This window comes from Anoplolepis gracilipes, unplaced genomic scaffold (genome assembly GCF_047496725.1).
Source record: "Anoplolepis gracilipes unplaced genomic scaffold, ASM4749672v1 Contig18, whole genome shotgun sequence".
NCBI classification, from domain to species: domain Eukaryota; kingdom Metazoa; phylum Arthropoda; class Insecta; order Hymenoptera; family Formicidae; genus Anoplolepis; species Anoplolepis gracilipes.
In genome coordinates this window covers 1,385,785-1,405,256 of record NW_027328669.1, presented here as the reverse complement: position 1 = coordinate 1,405,256, position 19,472 = coordinate 1,385,785, and the positions used below count along the sequence as shown (strand labels likewise).

The following is a 19,472-nucleotide window of genomic DNA, read 5'->3' as shown; positions in this document are numbered from 1 at the left end:
ATATTTATATATATAATAACAGTTAATATAGGCTCTTAATTTAAAAATGAATTAGTCGATAGAAGGAGCTTTAAGAGTCGAACGCACATACGCACAGCACGCACAGCATACACACACGCACACACAGCATACACACATACACATGATGCACAAAATGCGTCCAACAATCTCCCCGTGATATGTACACATCGGATAATGCTAATGTTGACGGTAACAGACACAAAAATGTATAGGTCACTTTAATACGTCATAAGTCCGCGAAAAAAAACCATATCGATCTCAATTTTTTCTTAATTTGCAAGGAAAAATTCAAATTTTACAATAATTATTACGATACTTGTGAAAAAAATTTATTCCACTCCGTGGAGTGTGTCAAACTGTGTAAATTTTTCGAGACGAAACACGTCCTTACTTTTGAGAAGAAGGCGGGAGGGAGAAAGGAAAAATTCAAAATCTGAAAAATGCTTCATAAAGTAGAGGCTTTAACCTACAAAATAAAAAAAATATTTTAAATACAACAATTTTTTGTGGAGTTGTGATTATCTGAAGTTACGTGAAATTTTTGTATAAATTTTTATTGCGATAATTTTTTGCCTAGTGTAGTTTAATTTTTTTTAATTTTGTGTACACATAAACACGTTAAGTTGTGTATACATAACACGTTACATAATACTTCGGTTAAAATATAACAATAATTAATAATAATAATATACGTACTTGATAAAATAAAGCAAATTTTTGCAATAATTTTGGGTACATACTGCTGGCGAGACACGCGAGATCACATCGAGAAATGACAGTATTATCAGTCACTCTTATATACTAGAAAATAAACTTAATATTTTTTCTGTAACTTTAACAGATAAATTCTGTCACTAATAATATGGAACATATTTATTAAAATTAAAAATATGTGCACATTGTATTATTTTTACACTCTTTTTTAATTGTTTTAATAATTTAAAATTTGATTTGAATTAACAGAACAGCAATATGTTATGCATCGTCTACAATGGCAGCAAGAGTAATGAATTAAGGCTGTAAGATGTCGAAGTAAGTTGTTTTATCCAGTGAGATAAGGCGTGGAGTAAGGCGTAAGCGAAATGGTTCAATTACATTTTTTACAGTCTACTCCCTACTTCGTACTCTCATGATAGGTGACAGGAGCAGGTTAATTTGCTGTACTAGCTGGTGTTAATTCGCGATATGTCGGATGTGGAGTTAATTTTTGAGGAAGATGAGGTCAGCAATGATCGGAAATTAATCTCTTTAGTTAGAGCTAGTCAATAAGTAGAACAAAAGAAAAATAATAGGATAAGATATCCTCGGCAATGAGAGCCTATGCGCGGATGTTGATGCGTAAAGAAACTGCGTAAAGAAATTAATTCTTTTCACGAAAGAATTTTTAATTAGTGCACAGAGCACATATTTAGATTCTCATTTTTGAGACTTCTAAAAACCCCTCTATACCCCCCTAAAGAGATGTAGACGAGAAAAAATATAGGAGTTTGTATTTTTCATTACAAAAATACAAAGGTTAATCTGACATACGCCGTGATTACTACGCGCCATATTGTAGACACTCTGGCGTAAAGAGGTTTAATTCTACAGCCTACGCCTAATGCCTACTTTCTTACTCCACTACTCTGCCATTGTAGACGACGCATAAGAATGAGAGAAGAGGGAAGAAGAGAAAGGACGCTTTATTTTAACTTAAAGAAAACGAAACATAAGCAAAAAAAAAAAAAAAAGAATGAGGGAGAGAGAAGAAAAAAAGAAAAGAAGTAATAATATTTTTAAGTAATAATATTAAGTAATAATATTGTGTAATAATACTTAAGTAATTGGAAATTTTTTTATTAAAAATTTTGAGGTTAAAATTTAACATATTTACTTATTAATTTAATGTATATGTCAAATTAACCTTTGTATTTTTGTAATAAAAAATATAAACTCCTATATTTTTCTTTTTTTCTACTTATTGACTCGACAGGTAAATTAATTCTTTGGTTTTAAAAAATAGCGCGACAACTTAAAGATTAACACAGCTAGTACGGGCAAATTAACCTGCTCCTGTCACCTGTCATGGAAGTACAAAGTAGAGAGTAAACCGTAAAAAATGGAATTGAACCATTTTGTTTACGCCTTACTCTACGCCTTATTTTAGCGGAAACAACAGCTTACTCCGACATCTTACAGCCTTATTCATTACTCTTGCTGCCATTGTAGACGATGCATTACTTTTAACTACTCTTTGTTTGATTTCTTCTTTCGCACAAATTAACATTAATAATAATATTAATTACTTACTTTGAATATTATATCCCTTCTCTTTTTCTTCTCTCTATTTTTCGCTTAGTGTAAATTTGAATTACATATACATTAAATATACAATATAATGGGAGAGGGCTATACTTACGCCTGTATACAAAACATAACATACAGGGTGTCTCGAAAATGCCGGTAAATATTTTCATGGCAGGTTCTTTAGAACATTTTAAGACGAAAAGTTTAATACAAAAATGTCGAGGCTACAATAGTTTTTAAACTGGAAGCAATTATATTTCACGAATGATAGGGCTGAGATTTCGCGCTCTCAGGTACGGCAAAATAACAAGTGCTAACATAACATTAATATCGTGAAAAGAGCGCTATTTATAGGAGCACATTTATCACTTGTTATTTTGCCGCACCTGAGAGCGCGAAATCTCAGCCCTATCATTCATGAAATATAATTGCTTCCAGTTTAAAAACTATTGTAGCCTCGACATTTTTGTATTAAACTTTTCGTCTTAAAATGTTCTAAAAAACCTGCCATTAAAATATTTACCGGCATTTTTGGGACACCCTGTATGTTATGTTTTGTATACAGACGTAAGTATAGCCCTCTCCCATTATATTGTATATTTAATGTATATGTAATTCAAATTTATACTAAGCGAAAAATAGAGAGAAGAAAAAGAGAAGGAATATAATATTCAAAGTAAGTAATTAATATTATTATTAATGTTAATTTGTGCGGAAGAAAGATACATTCAAAGACGTATTCTAAGTTTATTATGATTATATATATATATATATATATATATATATATATATATATATATATATATATACACAAATTTGCCTTTTTTATCCGGCCTTACGCTTTACGATTGATTAGAGTAGGTAACTAGAAGGATAGATAAATTGTCAATATTATGGAATCATTTTATTAAATATTCAAACTGGTGTCCACAAACAGTAAACACGTATTAATTTAATTTAATTATATATATATTAAATTATTAAAATTAATATGATTTAAATAATATGCAAATAAATACATGCTTAATAAATCAAATAAAAACTTTTTATTACAGGGTCACGATACTGTAGCAATGGGTGTTTTCTTCACGTTACTGCTGTTAGCTGAACACAAGGACGTACAGGTACTTTCTTTCTATAATAGGTAAAAATAAATTTTAATGTTAACATAAAATCATTATTTGGTAAATATGAAAGTAAATGTCCCGAATAAGAGATCCAGCTCCAATGACTTTGACCTTGACATACATATGTTGTCAAGGTCATAACTTTGAGTAACATTCAAAAGGTTTTAGCCGTCACTCGTTATTTATTAAAAAGTTATAAACAAAAAAAGTTTCATAATTAATTCATTATTTTCTCACAACTTGTATATTTAATGAGGCGTACTTTTAATGGATCTATTTATTTAAATGTAATACATTGAATGCGTGAGCGGGGAAGGGGCAAAGCCTCTCCTCCTACTTTTTTTTTTTACGTGAGGAAATGCATTATGCATACCTGTCCCTCCGGGGAGAGGAGCGGGTTATATCGGATTCTCACCGACTAAAACCTCACGGTGGTCTTGCCTCGGCGGTTTCAAGTGGGTGGGCTTTGGGGTCGCTTTTAGCATTCAACCAAGACCCACCCCCGCCGGGCACCCAGGCCTTCAATAAATTAAAAAAGGGGCGCCTTCTTCCGGCAATGAATCGTTGAACGATAATTCAACGGCACATTGTTAACGGTGTTGCGGGACCACCACGCAACGCCGCCACTTCCTTGGGGTCAAGGTGCAATGGGGAGTGAGCGTCCCCGCGCTCACTCCCCCTTGACCCCGAAGCTCCTCACCCCCCTTTTTTTTTGCGTCAAGAAAATGCTTTATGCATCCCCCGGGGAGCGGGAACTCCCCGGGGGTATGTGGGACTCCCCCTATAATCGGGGTATACCCACTAAAAACCTGACGACGGTCCTACTCGGCGGTTGATGATGGGTGGGCCCTGGGGTCGCTCTCGCATTCTACCAGAACCCAACCCCGCCAATCCCCTCGGATGTTCGGGGGGGGGGATTTTCCTGCAATGGTGCACCACTGAGAAAACTGTGTGGGACCGCCACACAGCGCCGTCACCTTCCCTGGGGCCAAGGTGCAATGGGGAGTGGCTGTTCCCGCACCCACTCCTCCTTGGCCCCTGGGGGAGGTGAGAATAAATTCTCATCTCTCCCGCTAATGACCAGATGTTGGATCAGATTGGGGCAAGGGGGGTCTACAAGACCCCCCGAGTTTACTGCTCCATGGGGGAAAGGGGGGGAAGACTACGTCTTATCCCTTCCTTCTCCCCCATGACCCCCTCATCCGTCAGGATGAGGAAGCTTTATTTCCCCTGGGTGGGGACACACCTCCACCTCCATTATGGAGGTGGCATCCAAGTCTCTTGGGGAGGGAGGGGCCGATAAATCGGTCCCCCCACACTTCTCTACAGGGGACTCCCTCTTCCTCCGGGCTGCCTCTGTCGGGGGAGACGCCTTCCCCTTATCTGACGGAGGTGCCTTACGCCTCTTCCTCTTCTTCCTCCCCTCCATATGAGAGGAGGAACACTCCAGGACCCCACCCAAAGCGTGATCAGCAGGGACCCCCAGGTCTGCACAAAGTGCGCACCTGGGCGTCGCCCTACATCTCCAGCCGAGGTGTTCAGGGACACCACACCGGTAACACCGGTCGCCCCTGAACACCTCGGACCTACGGCATCAATGTGACCTCCCCTGAGGCATTTGAAACACCTCAGGGGGCCACCGGTGCCGCCCCCTCCCTTCTTCTTCCTCTCCTTATCAGGAGGGGAAGAAGACTGGCCCAGAGATCCCATGCCCCTTTTAGCGGGGGGGGGGGATTTCTACGGAACCAGCCTCTCCTCCTTGCTCCCTCTTCCGCCCCCTTTCGCCGTCACCAATGCCCAAGAGGGCTGTGCGGCGGCTCCTTCACTAGGGGCGGAGGAGGGTGGGCGATGACGTGCCCTAAGCTCTTGGTGAAGACCGCCAAGCCCTTCGGCCAAGGCGGTCTTCACCTCATTCCTAACAAGGCTACGGAGGAATTCCGCATCCACACAGGGATGCGTAGCCTCCGCAGCCTTGGGGGTCCCCTTTACATGGAGACCCACATCCTTCTTGTCTGGGGGGGCAGGTCGCACCTGCACCCCCACCTTCCTTACTGGCACCTCCACTTGCATGGAGGCGTCAGAATGGGAGACCACATGTTGTCTCATGTGGTCCCCCCCTTCTGTTTAGGTAGAGTTATCCCGGGCCTCCACACGTGTGAGGGCCCTGACATACTCCTGATGGACTCTTTCCTGACGAGCTAACCGACTTCGCCGTAAATGGTGTTAAGTACACCCATCAACCCGTCGATCAGCCCATCCTGATCATCCTCATCCTCTATGTACTCAATCCACGCCTCCGACTCCTGCAACCCCATAAAGGACTTAAACGCCCCTTCAAGAGGGCAGAGGAGGGATCGGGACACCTCCTTCCAGACGATAGTTGGTTCCCCCGGGGGCCTCGTCGGCAAGCCCCCGGGTGGTCCTTCGCATGATAACGACGAGGGGGGAACAGAGACAATATCCCCCCCGCCGGTCCGCGGCATCCGAATCCGCGGCGTTTGACCGCCGTTTCTTTCCCATCCATATTTTGGCACACTCTTAGCACCCTTCGGGATCACCCGGGGGTTGTGAGTCCCCCCACCACGTCAAGGTGGTGTGCCGTCGGGGGGAAAAGCCTCTCCCCCTGCACCTTCTCCCCACAAAAAAGCTAACCCAATCTAACCTATGTCTAAGGTATGAAATAGATTTTGTTTCGTAAATAAGGTGAGGTTGGATTAATTTCTTTATGGGATGGAGTGCAGGGGGAGGGGCTCTGTCCCGCATTCAATGTATCACATTTAAATAAAATCTTCCTTTCAATGTCAAACGTGATTTATTATTGTACGATTTCATATAGATACTTGTTTTGATTTTTTCTGTCATATTTATACATATTGTGTATTGATATGTATCAACACTTCAAGTGCTCAGCACTCAGTCCACAGAAATATTTCTATATAATGTTGTGCCTCCAGGAGGGGGGCACAGGATTTTTCGGGATTCGTTCAGGGAAGGCCGGGGATACGGCGGGCAGTGGCTTTCTTTTATTTTAATAATATTTTAATTGCTTGCTTTCTTCGTTTTATTATAATCAAATTTTTTTATTATAATTTCTTTGTTTACAATTTAAATTTATTGTTTCCCTTGTTGTGCCTCCGGGAGAGGGCACAGGATTATTCGGGATCGTGTAGGGATGGCCGGGGATGCGTCAGGCGGTGGCCTCCTTTTATTTTAATGATTTTTATTTTTTGCTTATTTCCTTTATTCTATTATAATAAATGACAGTCTAAATAAAATCAATGGTGTGATATTTTGTCACTGCTCCCTGCGAACGTTATTTTACTCGCGCGTACTGTCGGGTAAAGTAAGAGAGCGGTATCTCTCGCATACACTGTCGTACAGGTAGTCTGATACGCGTCGACTTATCTCCAGCGCGCGTATATCTCTTAGTTATTCTCGATCTATTTAATAACTGCCCGTGACGATTATTACTCGTTAGGATCTGATCAACGACTGCCCGTCGCTTCATCGCGGCGGATGCTGAGCTTCCCTCCGAACTGCATGGTTTTTCGGAGGGGGTCCCTTAGCAACATGACTAAATATGGTTATGTTGCTGAATTCGCGTTTTAGTGCAGGCGACGAATTTCCTCACTTGTACTTTTAGCAATTCGGCGACACCTTTCCGGTGCGTCTCCGAGAGCGCTTTCCGGTTTCGCGTTCGCGCTCGGTCTCGGGCGCGCGTGGCTCGCTGCGTCAGCGGCTCGCGCGATTATCGCTTCGCTCGCGATGCATTCCTGCATCAATATAATTATATGTATATATATATATATATATATTCATTAAATCTGTAGCCTTTCCTGGGGCTATAACAATAACTATGACGAACGAATTGATATATTTTTCAATATAATGTGTTCAAGATCATGATAAACTAATGGCAAATTATTAGTGCGACGCTATTAATCAATAGCACCTCGCCCGCTAATCACTCTCCGAAAATTGCGCGCGCCGCTTCGAGTCAGCTCGCACGTCACGAGCGCCCAATCGCGGGCCGCCTTTCCGCTATTGTTCGAGGCTTGCTGTAACGAACTCGGAACCTCGCATAATAATAAACAATATCAATGGCTAATTATGCCCTTCTAGAAGATTCTGATAAACAACTTAACGATAGACAAATAGACAAAAACTACCTGCGGATGTTTCATCAAAATCGAGAAAAATCAGGAATCTTCTAGAAGGGCACAATCAAATAAAAGGTCGACACAAGAAGCGCGCCGCGCACTTCTCGCTTAAGATAAGATATCGATAAAAGCACTCGCGTCGCTCGCACGAATTACTTTGATATCTGTGCTCGGCAATCTCATTACGTTGCTCGCGGTGAGATTAATTTTCTCTACGGTTGTTATATGTATGTTTTATCCGCTCCGTTGCTCGCGGTCAGCGCGATAAAAATCTCGATCTCGCAGATCGAAAGCCGGCTACGTTTAATCGATCACGTGACAAACAATCTGTAAATAGTGTATATATATTAAAAGACTTGGACTTTTTATCAAAATTTTTTTATATTAAGTATCGTCCGTCTTACAGCCAGAATCCTGCCCGTTGTCCGTTTACCGTTTCGAGCCTCTTTGAACGCTTTCGCTCGCTACCGAACTTCCGGCAATCCTCGATACCTCGCGCTCTCGCGAACATAATGAGTTCCTTGTATCCGTTACATTTATTTAATATTCAATAAAATTTTTGGCAATACATTAATAATTTTGATTTTGTTTCACGAATAATGAAATTCTTTTTGTTTATAACTTTTTAATAAACAACGAACGACAGCTAAAACTTTTTGAATGTTATTCAGGGTCATGATCTTGACAACATATGTCAAGGTTAAGGTCATTGGAGCTGGGTTCCCTATTCGGGATTTTTACTAATATGAAAGCTATTTAATAAGTAAGTGAAATGAAAAAAAAGTTTTAGGTTGAATAGTATATTTATTTTTTAACATAATCTCCTTTTAGTTCAATCCATTTATTGTTAGTTCCATTGCTAGTTCGAAGATCATTATACTATTTTTATACAACTTGCCGAGCTCTTCACAATAGCTATCCACAGCATCAATTACTTACTTGTTGCCAGAAAATTTTATCTTCCGAGTTATTTGTACATAATTTATTCGATTATATGTTTTATTTTATTTGTAACTTTTTAGTATACAATGAGCGATGGCTACAACTATCTTTCATACTCACTTTTAAGGGGAGGAGTTTTTTTTAGTAAAAAAAATCAATTTTTTAGCATTTTTTATTCATAAAATTGTGCAATAAATTAATTATAAATTTTGGATGTGTTTTTATTATGCATTTAAGTCATTACAATTAAAAAAAAAATTTTTTTATTAAAAATTTTATCTGCTACCCTCTATGATGTCGCGATGTCACTGATTGATGTATCTATTCTCCAGATAGATCATTTGAAACAAAAAATTGAACAATACTTCATTTCTTTACACCAATTGATTCGTCTCATTATTCTATAAATATTAAGGTAAGATTGCTGAAAACTAAATGTTTTATAAGATATTTTGTATTTTATGTCAAAATATTGTAACTTTCGACCCTTACAATTAAAAAAAGTACTTAACAAAAAAATACTTACGAGTGATTATAATGTCTTGAAAAGCACTCGAGATGAACTACAAGAAAATGCAATGAAAAATAGGGAGTTCCATTTAAAAAATTGAAGATGACTTTGACTTTACCTTGACAATGCTGCCCAAGGTCATATTAATTATATTATGTAATGCATCACTAAAAATCCTACAATTTTTGTATGAAACATTTTTCACTATTATTGCTTCCTGCAAAATTATGAGGAGTATGGATTAAAATGGATCACACTGTATATATATAACAGGGTGTCCCCGAATTGCCAGATCAACTCTCGTGGGTAGATAAAGCGTGTTAAACTGAAAACAAAAGTCTTATATCATTTTGCTAAATTCGCAATAATTAATGAGATATAAATTAATAAAGATCGGCCATTCCGTGCCAGTATAAGCGCGCGGCGCGAAGAAACCTCCCAGTTGTTACTTAATACTAGGCGCGCGGCAAGACATAAACGCAGCGCGCACTGTACGTGTCTCTTTCAGTACGTCCTTTGTACGTCCTTTGTACGTCCTTTGTAGAGCGCTCCGCATACTGTATCGTCGCACGCCTAGTATCAAGTAACAAATAGGAGGCTTCTTCGCGCCGCGCGCTTATTCTGGCACGGATTGGCCGATCTTTATTAATTTATATCTCATTAATTATTGGAAATTTAGCAAAATAATATAAGATTTTTGTTTTCAGTTTAACACGCTTTATCTACCCACGAGAGTTGATCTGGCAATTCAGGGACACCCTGTATATACATGTATTAAAGAAATCTTAAAGAAAAAAATATACTTTTCGGGTATGAAATTTCGAGTTCTCAAGATTGACTGCACCAATCATTTTCAAATTGGTCGCAATTGAAAGCTTGAGTTGACATTATATAAGAAAAATTCTATTACATTTTTGAATACGACTTAATTCCTGAGAAATCTTAATCGAAACTTACATTACATAAAAATTCCGGATAAGCTATACGGCAGCGGCGCGACAATATCCATGAAGTTGTTTCTTTATTTTATGAATTTTTTTTAAACTGGACGTCGCGCTATTACCGCAGACGCTTGATATATACAGGGTATCTCAGAATGACCGTATCACCTCTCGGGTGCAGATAGAGCGGGTTAAATGGAATAGAAAAGTCCTGTACCATTTTGCGATTTTCGGAATAATTATTGAGAAATTAATTTACAAAGATCGGCAAATCCGGCGCGAGTATCAGGCTGCTGCAAAAAAGATGGCGAGAAGGACGGTCGCTAAGCGCGCGCGGTGTAAATAGGCGCCATTGCCTCGCGGTTACCAGGGGCATAGACTAAAAGCGTTGATAAGAACAATAGATTAGCGATTATTTTTTAGCGACCGGCCTAGCGGTGTGCCGTCTTTCTCGCCATCTTTTTTGCGGTAGGCCGTCCTTCTCGCCATCTTTTTTGCAGCGGGCTGATACTCGCGCCGGATTTGCCGATTTTTGCAAATTAATTTCTCAATAATTATTCTAAAAATCGCAAAATGGTACAGGACTTTTCTATTCCATTTAACCCGCTCTATTTACATTCGAGAGGTGATACGGTCATTTTGAGACACCCTGTATAACAAAAATCAAGAATAAGAAATTTGCGATAGAGGCTTCGTTTTTTAGTTATAAATATATAAAAAGTTCATGTAAAAGGTATCTAAAGCTCGGCAATTCCCTTCATTTTTGCGTCACAGAGCATTTTGAGAACGGTTCAGTCAATATAGCCTACGCACGCCAAAAATTTTGCGGATTACCATGCTTCGAGCACCTCTTTCACGCAAATTTTCAAATATTTATAACTAAAAGACGAAGCCTCTATCGCAATTTTGTTATGCTTGATTTTTGTCTTATTTTATCATGTAGAAACATTCCTTAAATTTTGTTCCACCTGTTGCCGAACACCCTGTATATACAGGGTTTTCGAAAAATTTGGAAACAATCAAATATCTCAAAAATAAAGCATTTTAAAGAAAAATGTTTCAAACAAAATTTATATGGTTCGAAGAGGGTTATTAAATAGTGCCATTGGTTTAACCTTGAATAATCGTTTGAAGGTCACATAAACATCAGTAGATAGATACAGAGAGTTCTAACTCAGGGATCTGAGGGGAGTGAGGTAAGCGGGGGGAACCGCTTACCTCGCCCTCCCCCCCGGTACTGATGTGTCCGTGGGTGGAGGAGGGGGATACCAAGTGTCCCCGGATTGAGGGGGAAAGGGGGTACAGATGGTTCTGCAGGTGGAGGGTGATAAAGGGAGTGTCCTCTCCGACTAATTATGGAGGTCTGATGGTAAGAGAGAGAAATGTCAACTGTTATAGGTAAATTATTCCCCCCTCTGTTGGAGGTCTGGTGGTGAGAGAGAGGAATGTCAACTGTTATAGGTATATTCCCCCTCCCATTCCCCACTTAGAATAAGATAGTGCGAGGAGGAACAGTCGTAGAATAAGATAGTGTGAGGAGGAACAGTCGTAGAAATGAAAGAAACATTAATGTTAATAATAATTTTTTTATTTTTTATTTTTTACAAGTATCATACATCGTTTATAGCACACGCCAACAGTTTACAATCTACGAGTGATTCGCTATCGAACGCATTACTCTCGTGTATCGCTTTCACAGTATCATTTACATTAGTAATATTGTTACGTTGTAAAACGTTACCAAATTGTTTAAACTTTTCATTAACGAGATGTATATTTTGACACAACCATGAGTGCATATGGTCGATACATTCTTCAAAATCGAATAAATGTAATAATGTTTGAGATTGCATATACAAAGACTTATTAGATAATGTTAATTTAATAATCCTCGATCCGTTTAATGCAATCATTTGGATAGATAGATCGCAGATCTACAATGGCTGACTTTCAACCGATTGTACATATCGTTTAATGTCTGCACGTTTCTGCATCAATGAGTGCCAGAGTACGATAGGCAATACTACTCGATTGCCTCGGTTGTCACCAAGTATCAATTCCACATACAACGCTTATTCCAATCTCCAAATATTTGTAAGATGTCAGGGTTAAGGCATACCTCCTCCCAAGTATGCAAACCGCACGACGAGATAAAACGCTATATAAAATATTAAAATATATTAAAAAATAATATTTAGAAAATAATATTTAGAAAATAATATTTAGAAAATAATTGTAACTTACATTTTCTTTGATTGAATTTCGCCGTTCTCAATTGGAATGTAAAAATTCATTTTGTTGATTTCTTTGTGGAGTACATTTTTGCACAACCATATGTACGGACAACTGATGCGATACTAAACTATTCAAAGTACTGCGAGCAATTTGTAATATCGCAAAACGTAATGAGGAGGGGAGTATTTCTGACGTATTTTCGCAAGCGCCAATGTAAGGCTGCTAAAAAATCATTAAGAATCGTCCCCACGTGCTTTCTCGAGCGCCGTGTGTGGCTGCTGTATGATGAAATCGATTCAAATATTCGGTTACAAATGTATACAACAAAGCGTGAGATATAAATTTTTGCTTAATGAAAACATATACAGAACGCCGACAGTACGGATGTTTGCGCTAAAGAATAACGTTTCGCATAGTGGATGGGCATTATCATGTATTTAATTTGACTACAAATATAAATAAATATAATCCTATGCGTACAGGATGTCATATTATATTACATTATCACGAAATATGCGTGAGATAAAGAGACATGATATTATAGAAATGACGGATATTTACGCGAAAGAATAACGTTTCGCAATGCGAAAAGAATAACGTTTCGCATAGTGGGTAGGTATTATCACGTATACTTAATTTGACTATAAATATAATCAACCGTGAAATATGCATGATAGAGAAAGAGACATGATATTATAGAACGATGAGATATAAATCAGAACAAAGAGTCACATTTTGCCATTATTGTCAAAGCTTGTGAGAGTGTATCTTATATGTAAAAATGGAGCAAGTTTTAGCACCTCAATCCACCTTGATAAATTCGGTGGAAGAGTACTTTGCGTGGGAGGTGCGATGCGATAAATATATAAAGTCGTTGGAAGAGCAGAGTCGAATTAAACGACCGCGAACATCAATCGGATATCAACAATTGTTGATCGCAAAGATCGCGCGACTCGAAGGACTGAAAAATGCGTTGCGCAAACGTTTCGTACACGCGGGTGCCGGACACAGCGCGCATCAAGCTGCACTATTTTGGCGAGAAATTGATACGGCGTTCGAGAACCGTATGTCGACTGGTGCGATAATCAATACCAATTATATCGAACCTCGCCAGTTTCTCGAAGACGCGAGTGATATCGTGCTCGAACATGTGCGAGACGCTATCAAAATACATTGCAGTGTGAAAGTGAATACCATGTTTAACGGTGAGTTTGTGGCGGATGAAAAGCGTGACAATAAAAGTGTAAATACAAAAAACTGTGAACTCTTTCGTACATCCGATTTACGCGAATGGTACGAGCGACGTGTTATCGAGCCCACTTTAGCATCTCTCCAAGAATTTCAAGAACGTGATAGTGGGTGGGCATTATCGCGTATACTTAATTTGACTGTAAATATAAATAAATATAATCCTATGTGTGCGGGATGTCATATTATATTACCGCGAAAGATCATGATAAAGCAAGCGGTAGTTAACGTGCAATCCAAAGACAATGCATGTTTTGCATGGGCAGTGGTTGCTGCTATGTATCCCGCTGAAAGAAACGCTGAACGGGAATTATCGTACCCGCGTTATACAGATGTGCTAAATCTTCGAGACAATGAGTTTCCAGTGACTCTTAATCAAATTAAAAAGTTTGAAATTTACAACAATATTGCAATCAATGTGTATACCATCAAAAACGAAAATATTGTTCCTATTCGTCTTTCGGAGCAAAAAAGAGACAAGCACGCCAATTTGTTTTACATCCAAGATGCGCAAGATATCGGATATTTCGCGTGGATCAAGAATTTATCCCGGCTCGTGAGTTCGCAACTCAATAAACACAATGGGCAAAAATATATCTGCGATTGGTATGTATACTTAATATTATTGATTTTCCTTCAAAAGAAATATATATAATTATTATTTCTATTTTATAGATGTTAAATATATAATTATTATTTCTATTTTATAGATGTCTACATTATTTTTATTCGAATGAGAAACTACAGTCACATACTGTAGACTGCGGGAAGATGAATGACTGTGCTATCCGATTACCGAGCGATAAGCATAAGTGGATCGCTTTTAACAACTATAACAGGAAGGAGCAGCTTCCTTTCATCGTGTATGCCGACCTGGAATGTGTTTTGACAAGGACGGACAAAGAGGAAGCGAAAAAAAATGTATACGAGCATCATCAAGTATTTAGTATCGCTTATTATGTACATTGCTCGTACGACAAATCGTTATCCGCGTATCATTCATGTCGGGATAATAATTGTGTCGCATGGTTTGCTGAAGAATTAAAAAATTTAGCAACGCGCGTGAAAACAATTTTATCTACAAATCTTCTTATAGTAAATTTGACGCGTGAAGGATGGGAAAAGTTTAATAGCGCTACTCAATGTCATATATGTGAGAAACCATTCGTGGAAGACGATACGCGCGTACACGATCATTGTCACTTCACTGGGCGGTACAGAGGTCCCGCGCATTCAAATTGCAATCTAAATTATGAGGAATCTTTTTATATTCTAATTATTTTCCACAATTTATCCGGTTACGATTCACATTTTATAATCGAGCAAATAGTCACAGCGTTCGAAAGAAGAATCGATCTACTTCCGATAACTAAAGAAAAATACGTTTCATTTACGAAAAATGTTAAACTTACGGAAGACAAATCACGAAATCACATTAAATTACGTTTCATCGATTCTTTCAAATTTCTCACAACAAGTCTCAACAAATTAGCATCTTTTCTTAGTAAAGATAAATTCAAAATTTTACAATCTGAATATCAAAATTTATGTGTAGAAGACTTTGATTTGTTAACGCGAAAAGGTGTCTTTTCGTACGAATATATCGATTGTGTAGATAAATTGCGCGATACATGTTTACCTCCGCGCGAATCATTTTACAGTTCCTTGACCGATGATACAGTATCCGAGAACGATTACGCGCACGCCGAGACTGTTTGAAAGCGATTTTCCATTAGAACGCTAGGCGAATATAACGATTTATATTTAAAAATTGATGTCTTGTTATTAGCTGATATTTTTGAAAATTTTCGTGACAATTGTATCAAGAGTTACGAGCTCGACCCTGCGCATTACTATACTCTTCCCGGATACACGTGGGATGCCATGTTGAAGCATACAAGCATTAAGTTTGAATTGCTCATTGACATTGAAATGGTAATGTTTATAGAACGAGGTATACGCGGTGGTTTGAGTCAATGTTCCAACAGGTACGCGCGTACTAATAACAAGTACATTGTTATGCCCGTCTACTCTAAAGTAGAATGGAGAAGGGATTCTGGCTGCCCAAAGGATTAGAACCCACGCACTAAAGAAAACACTCCGTACACTATCGTAAAAGAGTATATTTCGTCAACTACAATTATACAGTGGTTGCGCTTAATGCTTATACTGACGACGACGCAAGGATCATTGCGACGTCTTTATATATCTAATTTTTCGTAGGTGGGAAAGACGGCGGTCCTGATCGGAGCACGTATTGTTTTCACTGTCGCTTCCGCTTACACAGTATCTTTCTGCCGTCTCGTATTCTAATTTCCGTCTAATTTCACGTATGCTTATCTTTCTTAATGTCCTTATTTACTCGTTCGTGATCTTTTTCTAAACTTTTATATTTAATATTTTTTACTTAATTCCTTCTTCCGCCCTTAATTCTTTCTACGAATTGTTAATATTTTATGTCTGATCTGGCCGTGACAACATGCAGTCGTATGACTCATCGAAACCATCAACGTACTCGATGTATTTCGTTAATAATTTATACGGATGGGCAAGGTGTCAATCATTGCCCTATGCCGATTTTCAGTGAGTTGATAATGTTTCCAATTTTGATGTATCATCGATCGCGCTCGATTCGTCTACAGGCTACATCCTCGACCTCGAGTATACGCAGCATCTTCACGATTTGCACACTGACCTACCCTTTTGTCCGATACGCGACAAACCACCTGGCAAGCGTGAGGACAAGCTTCTCGCAATCTTATACGATAAGAAGCGTTACGTGATATACTACGCGCATGCTAATAACAAGTACATGCAGTCATACGACTCATTGAAACCGTCATCGTATCTAATATATTTTGATGTAAATAATTTATACGGATGGGCAATGTGTCAATCTTTGCCTTCGCTAGTTTTCAATGGGTCAACAACATATCCAATTTTGATCTATCATCGATCGCATTCGATTCGCCTACAGGCTATATCCTCGAAGTCGATCTCGAGTACCAGCAACATCTTCACGATGCACATACTGACTTACCGTTTTGTCAGACACTTGACAAGCCACCCGGCAAGCGAGAGAAGTTGTTCGCAACCTTATACGATAAGAAACGATACGTAATACATTACCGCAATCTGCAGCAATGTACGCGACACGACCTTCGCGTTACAAAAATTCATCGCATATTACAATTCGCGCAATCTCCATGGTTACGTACATATATTGAACTAAACACACAATTTAGAACAATGGCGAAAAATGATTTTGAAAAGAATTTATAGAAATTAATGAATAATGTAGTTTTTGGCAAAACGATGGAAAATGTGCGCAATCGCGTAGATGTTAAACTTATAACAAAATGAGACGAGAGGTATGGCGCAGAGGCAATAATCGCGAAACCAAATTTTCATAGCAGGAGCATTTTTTCGGAAAATTTAATCACTGTAGAATTACGTAAACTCAAGATAAAGTTTTATAAATCAATCTATGTAGGTATGTGTATACTTGATGTATCCAAGATGTGTTTGTACAAATTTCATCACGATTACATGATTCCAATGTATAAAGAAAAATGTAAAGTCATGTACACCGACACGGATTGTCTCATATATCACATTGAGTGTGAAGACGTGTATGAGAATATGAAGCGCGACATCAGCAAGTTCGACACGAGCGACTATGCGATAGACAATGCGTATGGCATACCGCTTATGAATAAAAAAGTTCCGGGTTTAAAGGATGAAAATAACGGTATGATAATGACAGAATTTGTCGGGCTTAGAGCAAAAATGTATGCGCTAAAAGTAGATGGTAAAAAGAATACGAAAAAAGTAAAAGGTGTCAAGAGTAGCGTTCTCGCGAAAACGATAACATTTAACAATTACATGCAGTGTTTGAACGAAGGAATTGAAATGACGCGGCAGCAATCGAGTATAAGATCAAAAATGCATAAAGTATATACCATTCGACAGAAAAAAATTGCTCTAAGTCCGTATGATGATAAGCGGTATATGATATCCAAAAGTATCGATATGTTACCATGGGGGCATTACAGAATACCGTTGCAAAAAAAAATGTGTATATTTGAATATTATATGTATATTTTTTATATAATATATATGTAAACTTTATATAGTATTTGTTATATTTTTACAATACATTATTTTTATGTATCCAAGAATTCCGTGAACTATCGAATCCCAACATTTCACAAAAACCTCATTCCCCCTCTTCCTCAATATCTTTTCCACAAGAACATACATCGGGATTAGCAACGCGTTGTAGTTCGTATTCGTAAAATCCACCGGCGACGGGATTTCTGCGCGAATCTTTTAATATATATGTCACGGGATTAGTTTTCTGTATCTTAACAATTTCAAACACTTCGGTGGTCCAATTTGGTGTGTAGCCTTTTTCGAATAAAGTCTTGAATTTACTCACGCTCACCGAATCGCCTATTTTAAATTTCGGCGGAGCCGCAATCTTTACGTTGCTGTACACCGTATTTAAAAGTTTATCTGTGATCGCTAGAGTAACATCGACAGGTCTCATATCGATAGTGCGATGTTTTTGCGTGTTGTATTCTTCAACGAGTCTCGATAGTTCGTCGATCCACTTGTAATTTTCATTGAGCGTAAACATTTTCCACATTTTATTCTTCAAAGTACGATTGAAGCGTTCCACGATCGAGGCTTTAATGACGGAATATCTCGAATAATGATTAATATTGTGTTTCTTCATGAGGTTTTGTACATTTGCATTGTAAAATTCTTTTCCTTGATCGGTTTGAAAATTTTTCGGGCATCTCGCGTCGTCTCGAATTATCTCTGCAATCGCATCAGCTGTCTCGCTTCCACCTTTACTCTTGAGCGGTACGGCCCACGCATACTTGCTCAACACATCGATAACAGTGAGTATGTAATTGTATCCCTTGTTGACTTGAGCATACAGACGCATCTCGACGATGTCGGCTTGCCACAGATCATCGTATCCCCGCACTATGACGTGTTTTTGGGGAAAATTTTTTCTCGCCAGCGCGTGCAGTTCGTTCACCAACTGCCGTCTCTCCAAACTATGTTGATTCTTTGCTTTGTCAGTTTTTCTCGATGATCGTTTGTTGTTCGCTTTTTTATCACTCATTTTCGTTTATAGTCCTTTAATAGCCGTTCTTTAAATTCCGTTTTTAACGCGTTTTCTATGTTTTGTTCGCTTTTTTTTCCCGTTCTTTAAGCTCGCGTTTCTGACCCGTTCTTAATCCGTTCGCAGCCGTTCTTGTGTTGTTCACCGCCGTCCTTCACCCATTCGAAAATCGTTCCTGACCTGTTCGCAGCCTTTTTCGCAGTTGTTTTTGACCCGTTCGTAGTCTCGTTCACAGACGTCTTTTGATCGATCGTAGCAGTTCTTAAGTTGTTTGTAACCTTGAGTGTAGCCGTTAAGGACGTGTTTGTAGCCTCGTTCGCAGCCCTACTTGAGAGGCTGATAGCCTCGTTCAAAGCTGTAGCTGCTGCGAGGTCGTTCACTGTCACTGCCACTCATTGTAGTTAGATAGCAGTTCGATAATCCTTCATAGCTGTTCGATAATTGTTTGCAGCCGTTTGATAGCCGCTCCTAACCCGTTCACTGCTACTCATTCAGGTTGATAGCTGTTTCTGAGTTAGCGTTAGCCACGCGTTGAAGTTTGTTTAGCACAATCTGTATTGCTCGCACGTCCTTCTCAAGCGAAGTCAGTTTCTCGTCTGATTCTTTCTGTCGATTCATTAATCTTTTAACGCAGGACTCCACGTACAGTTTGTTGACGGCATCGGTGTCAGCCTCAGGTTGCGCTACACGGCGAATTTTACGCGACCTTGCATCGAAGTCTGTAACGACGCGACACAGAGCGTTTTCGTGCACATAACTTTTTACCAATCTAGCCCAAGAACCGTTTGTGCCGGTTACATGATTTCTTGGATCGAATAATCCAAATTTGTTGATAGGCATTTTTTTCCGATGCTTCGTAAA

The 19,472-nt window shown here is 38.9% G+C and overlaps 1 protein-coding gene across 4 annotated transcripts in view; it reads left to right on the top strand.

The window, feature by feature from the left end:
- The window catches only part of LOC140675700 (cytochrome P450 4C1-like), a 147,315-nt gene that overhangs the window by 113,381 nt on the left and 14,462 nt on the right, over positions 1-19,472 (top strand). For 2 of the 4 annotated variants that reach the window (XM_072910327.1, XM_072910324.1), the window contains one exon: positions 3,363-3,431. The exons of the other annotated variants lie outside the window; for them this stretch is intronic. In XM_072910327.1, coding sequence (XP_072766428.1) covers positions 3,363-3,431 — 69 coding nt within the window. The remainder of the gene's footprint in view (positions 1-3,362; positions 3,432-19,472) is intronic. 4 annotated transcript variants of the gene reach the window in all.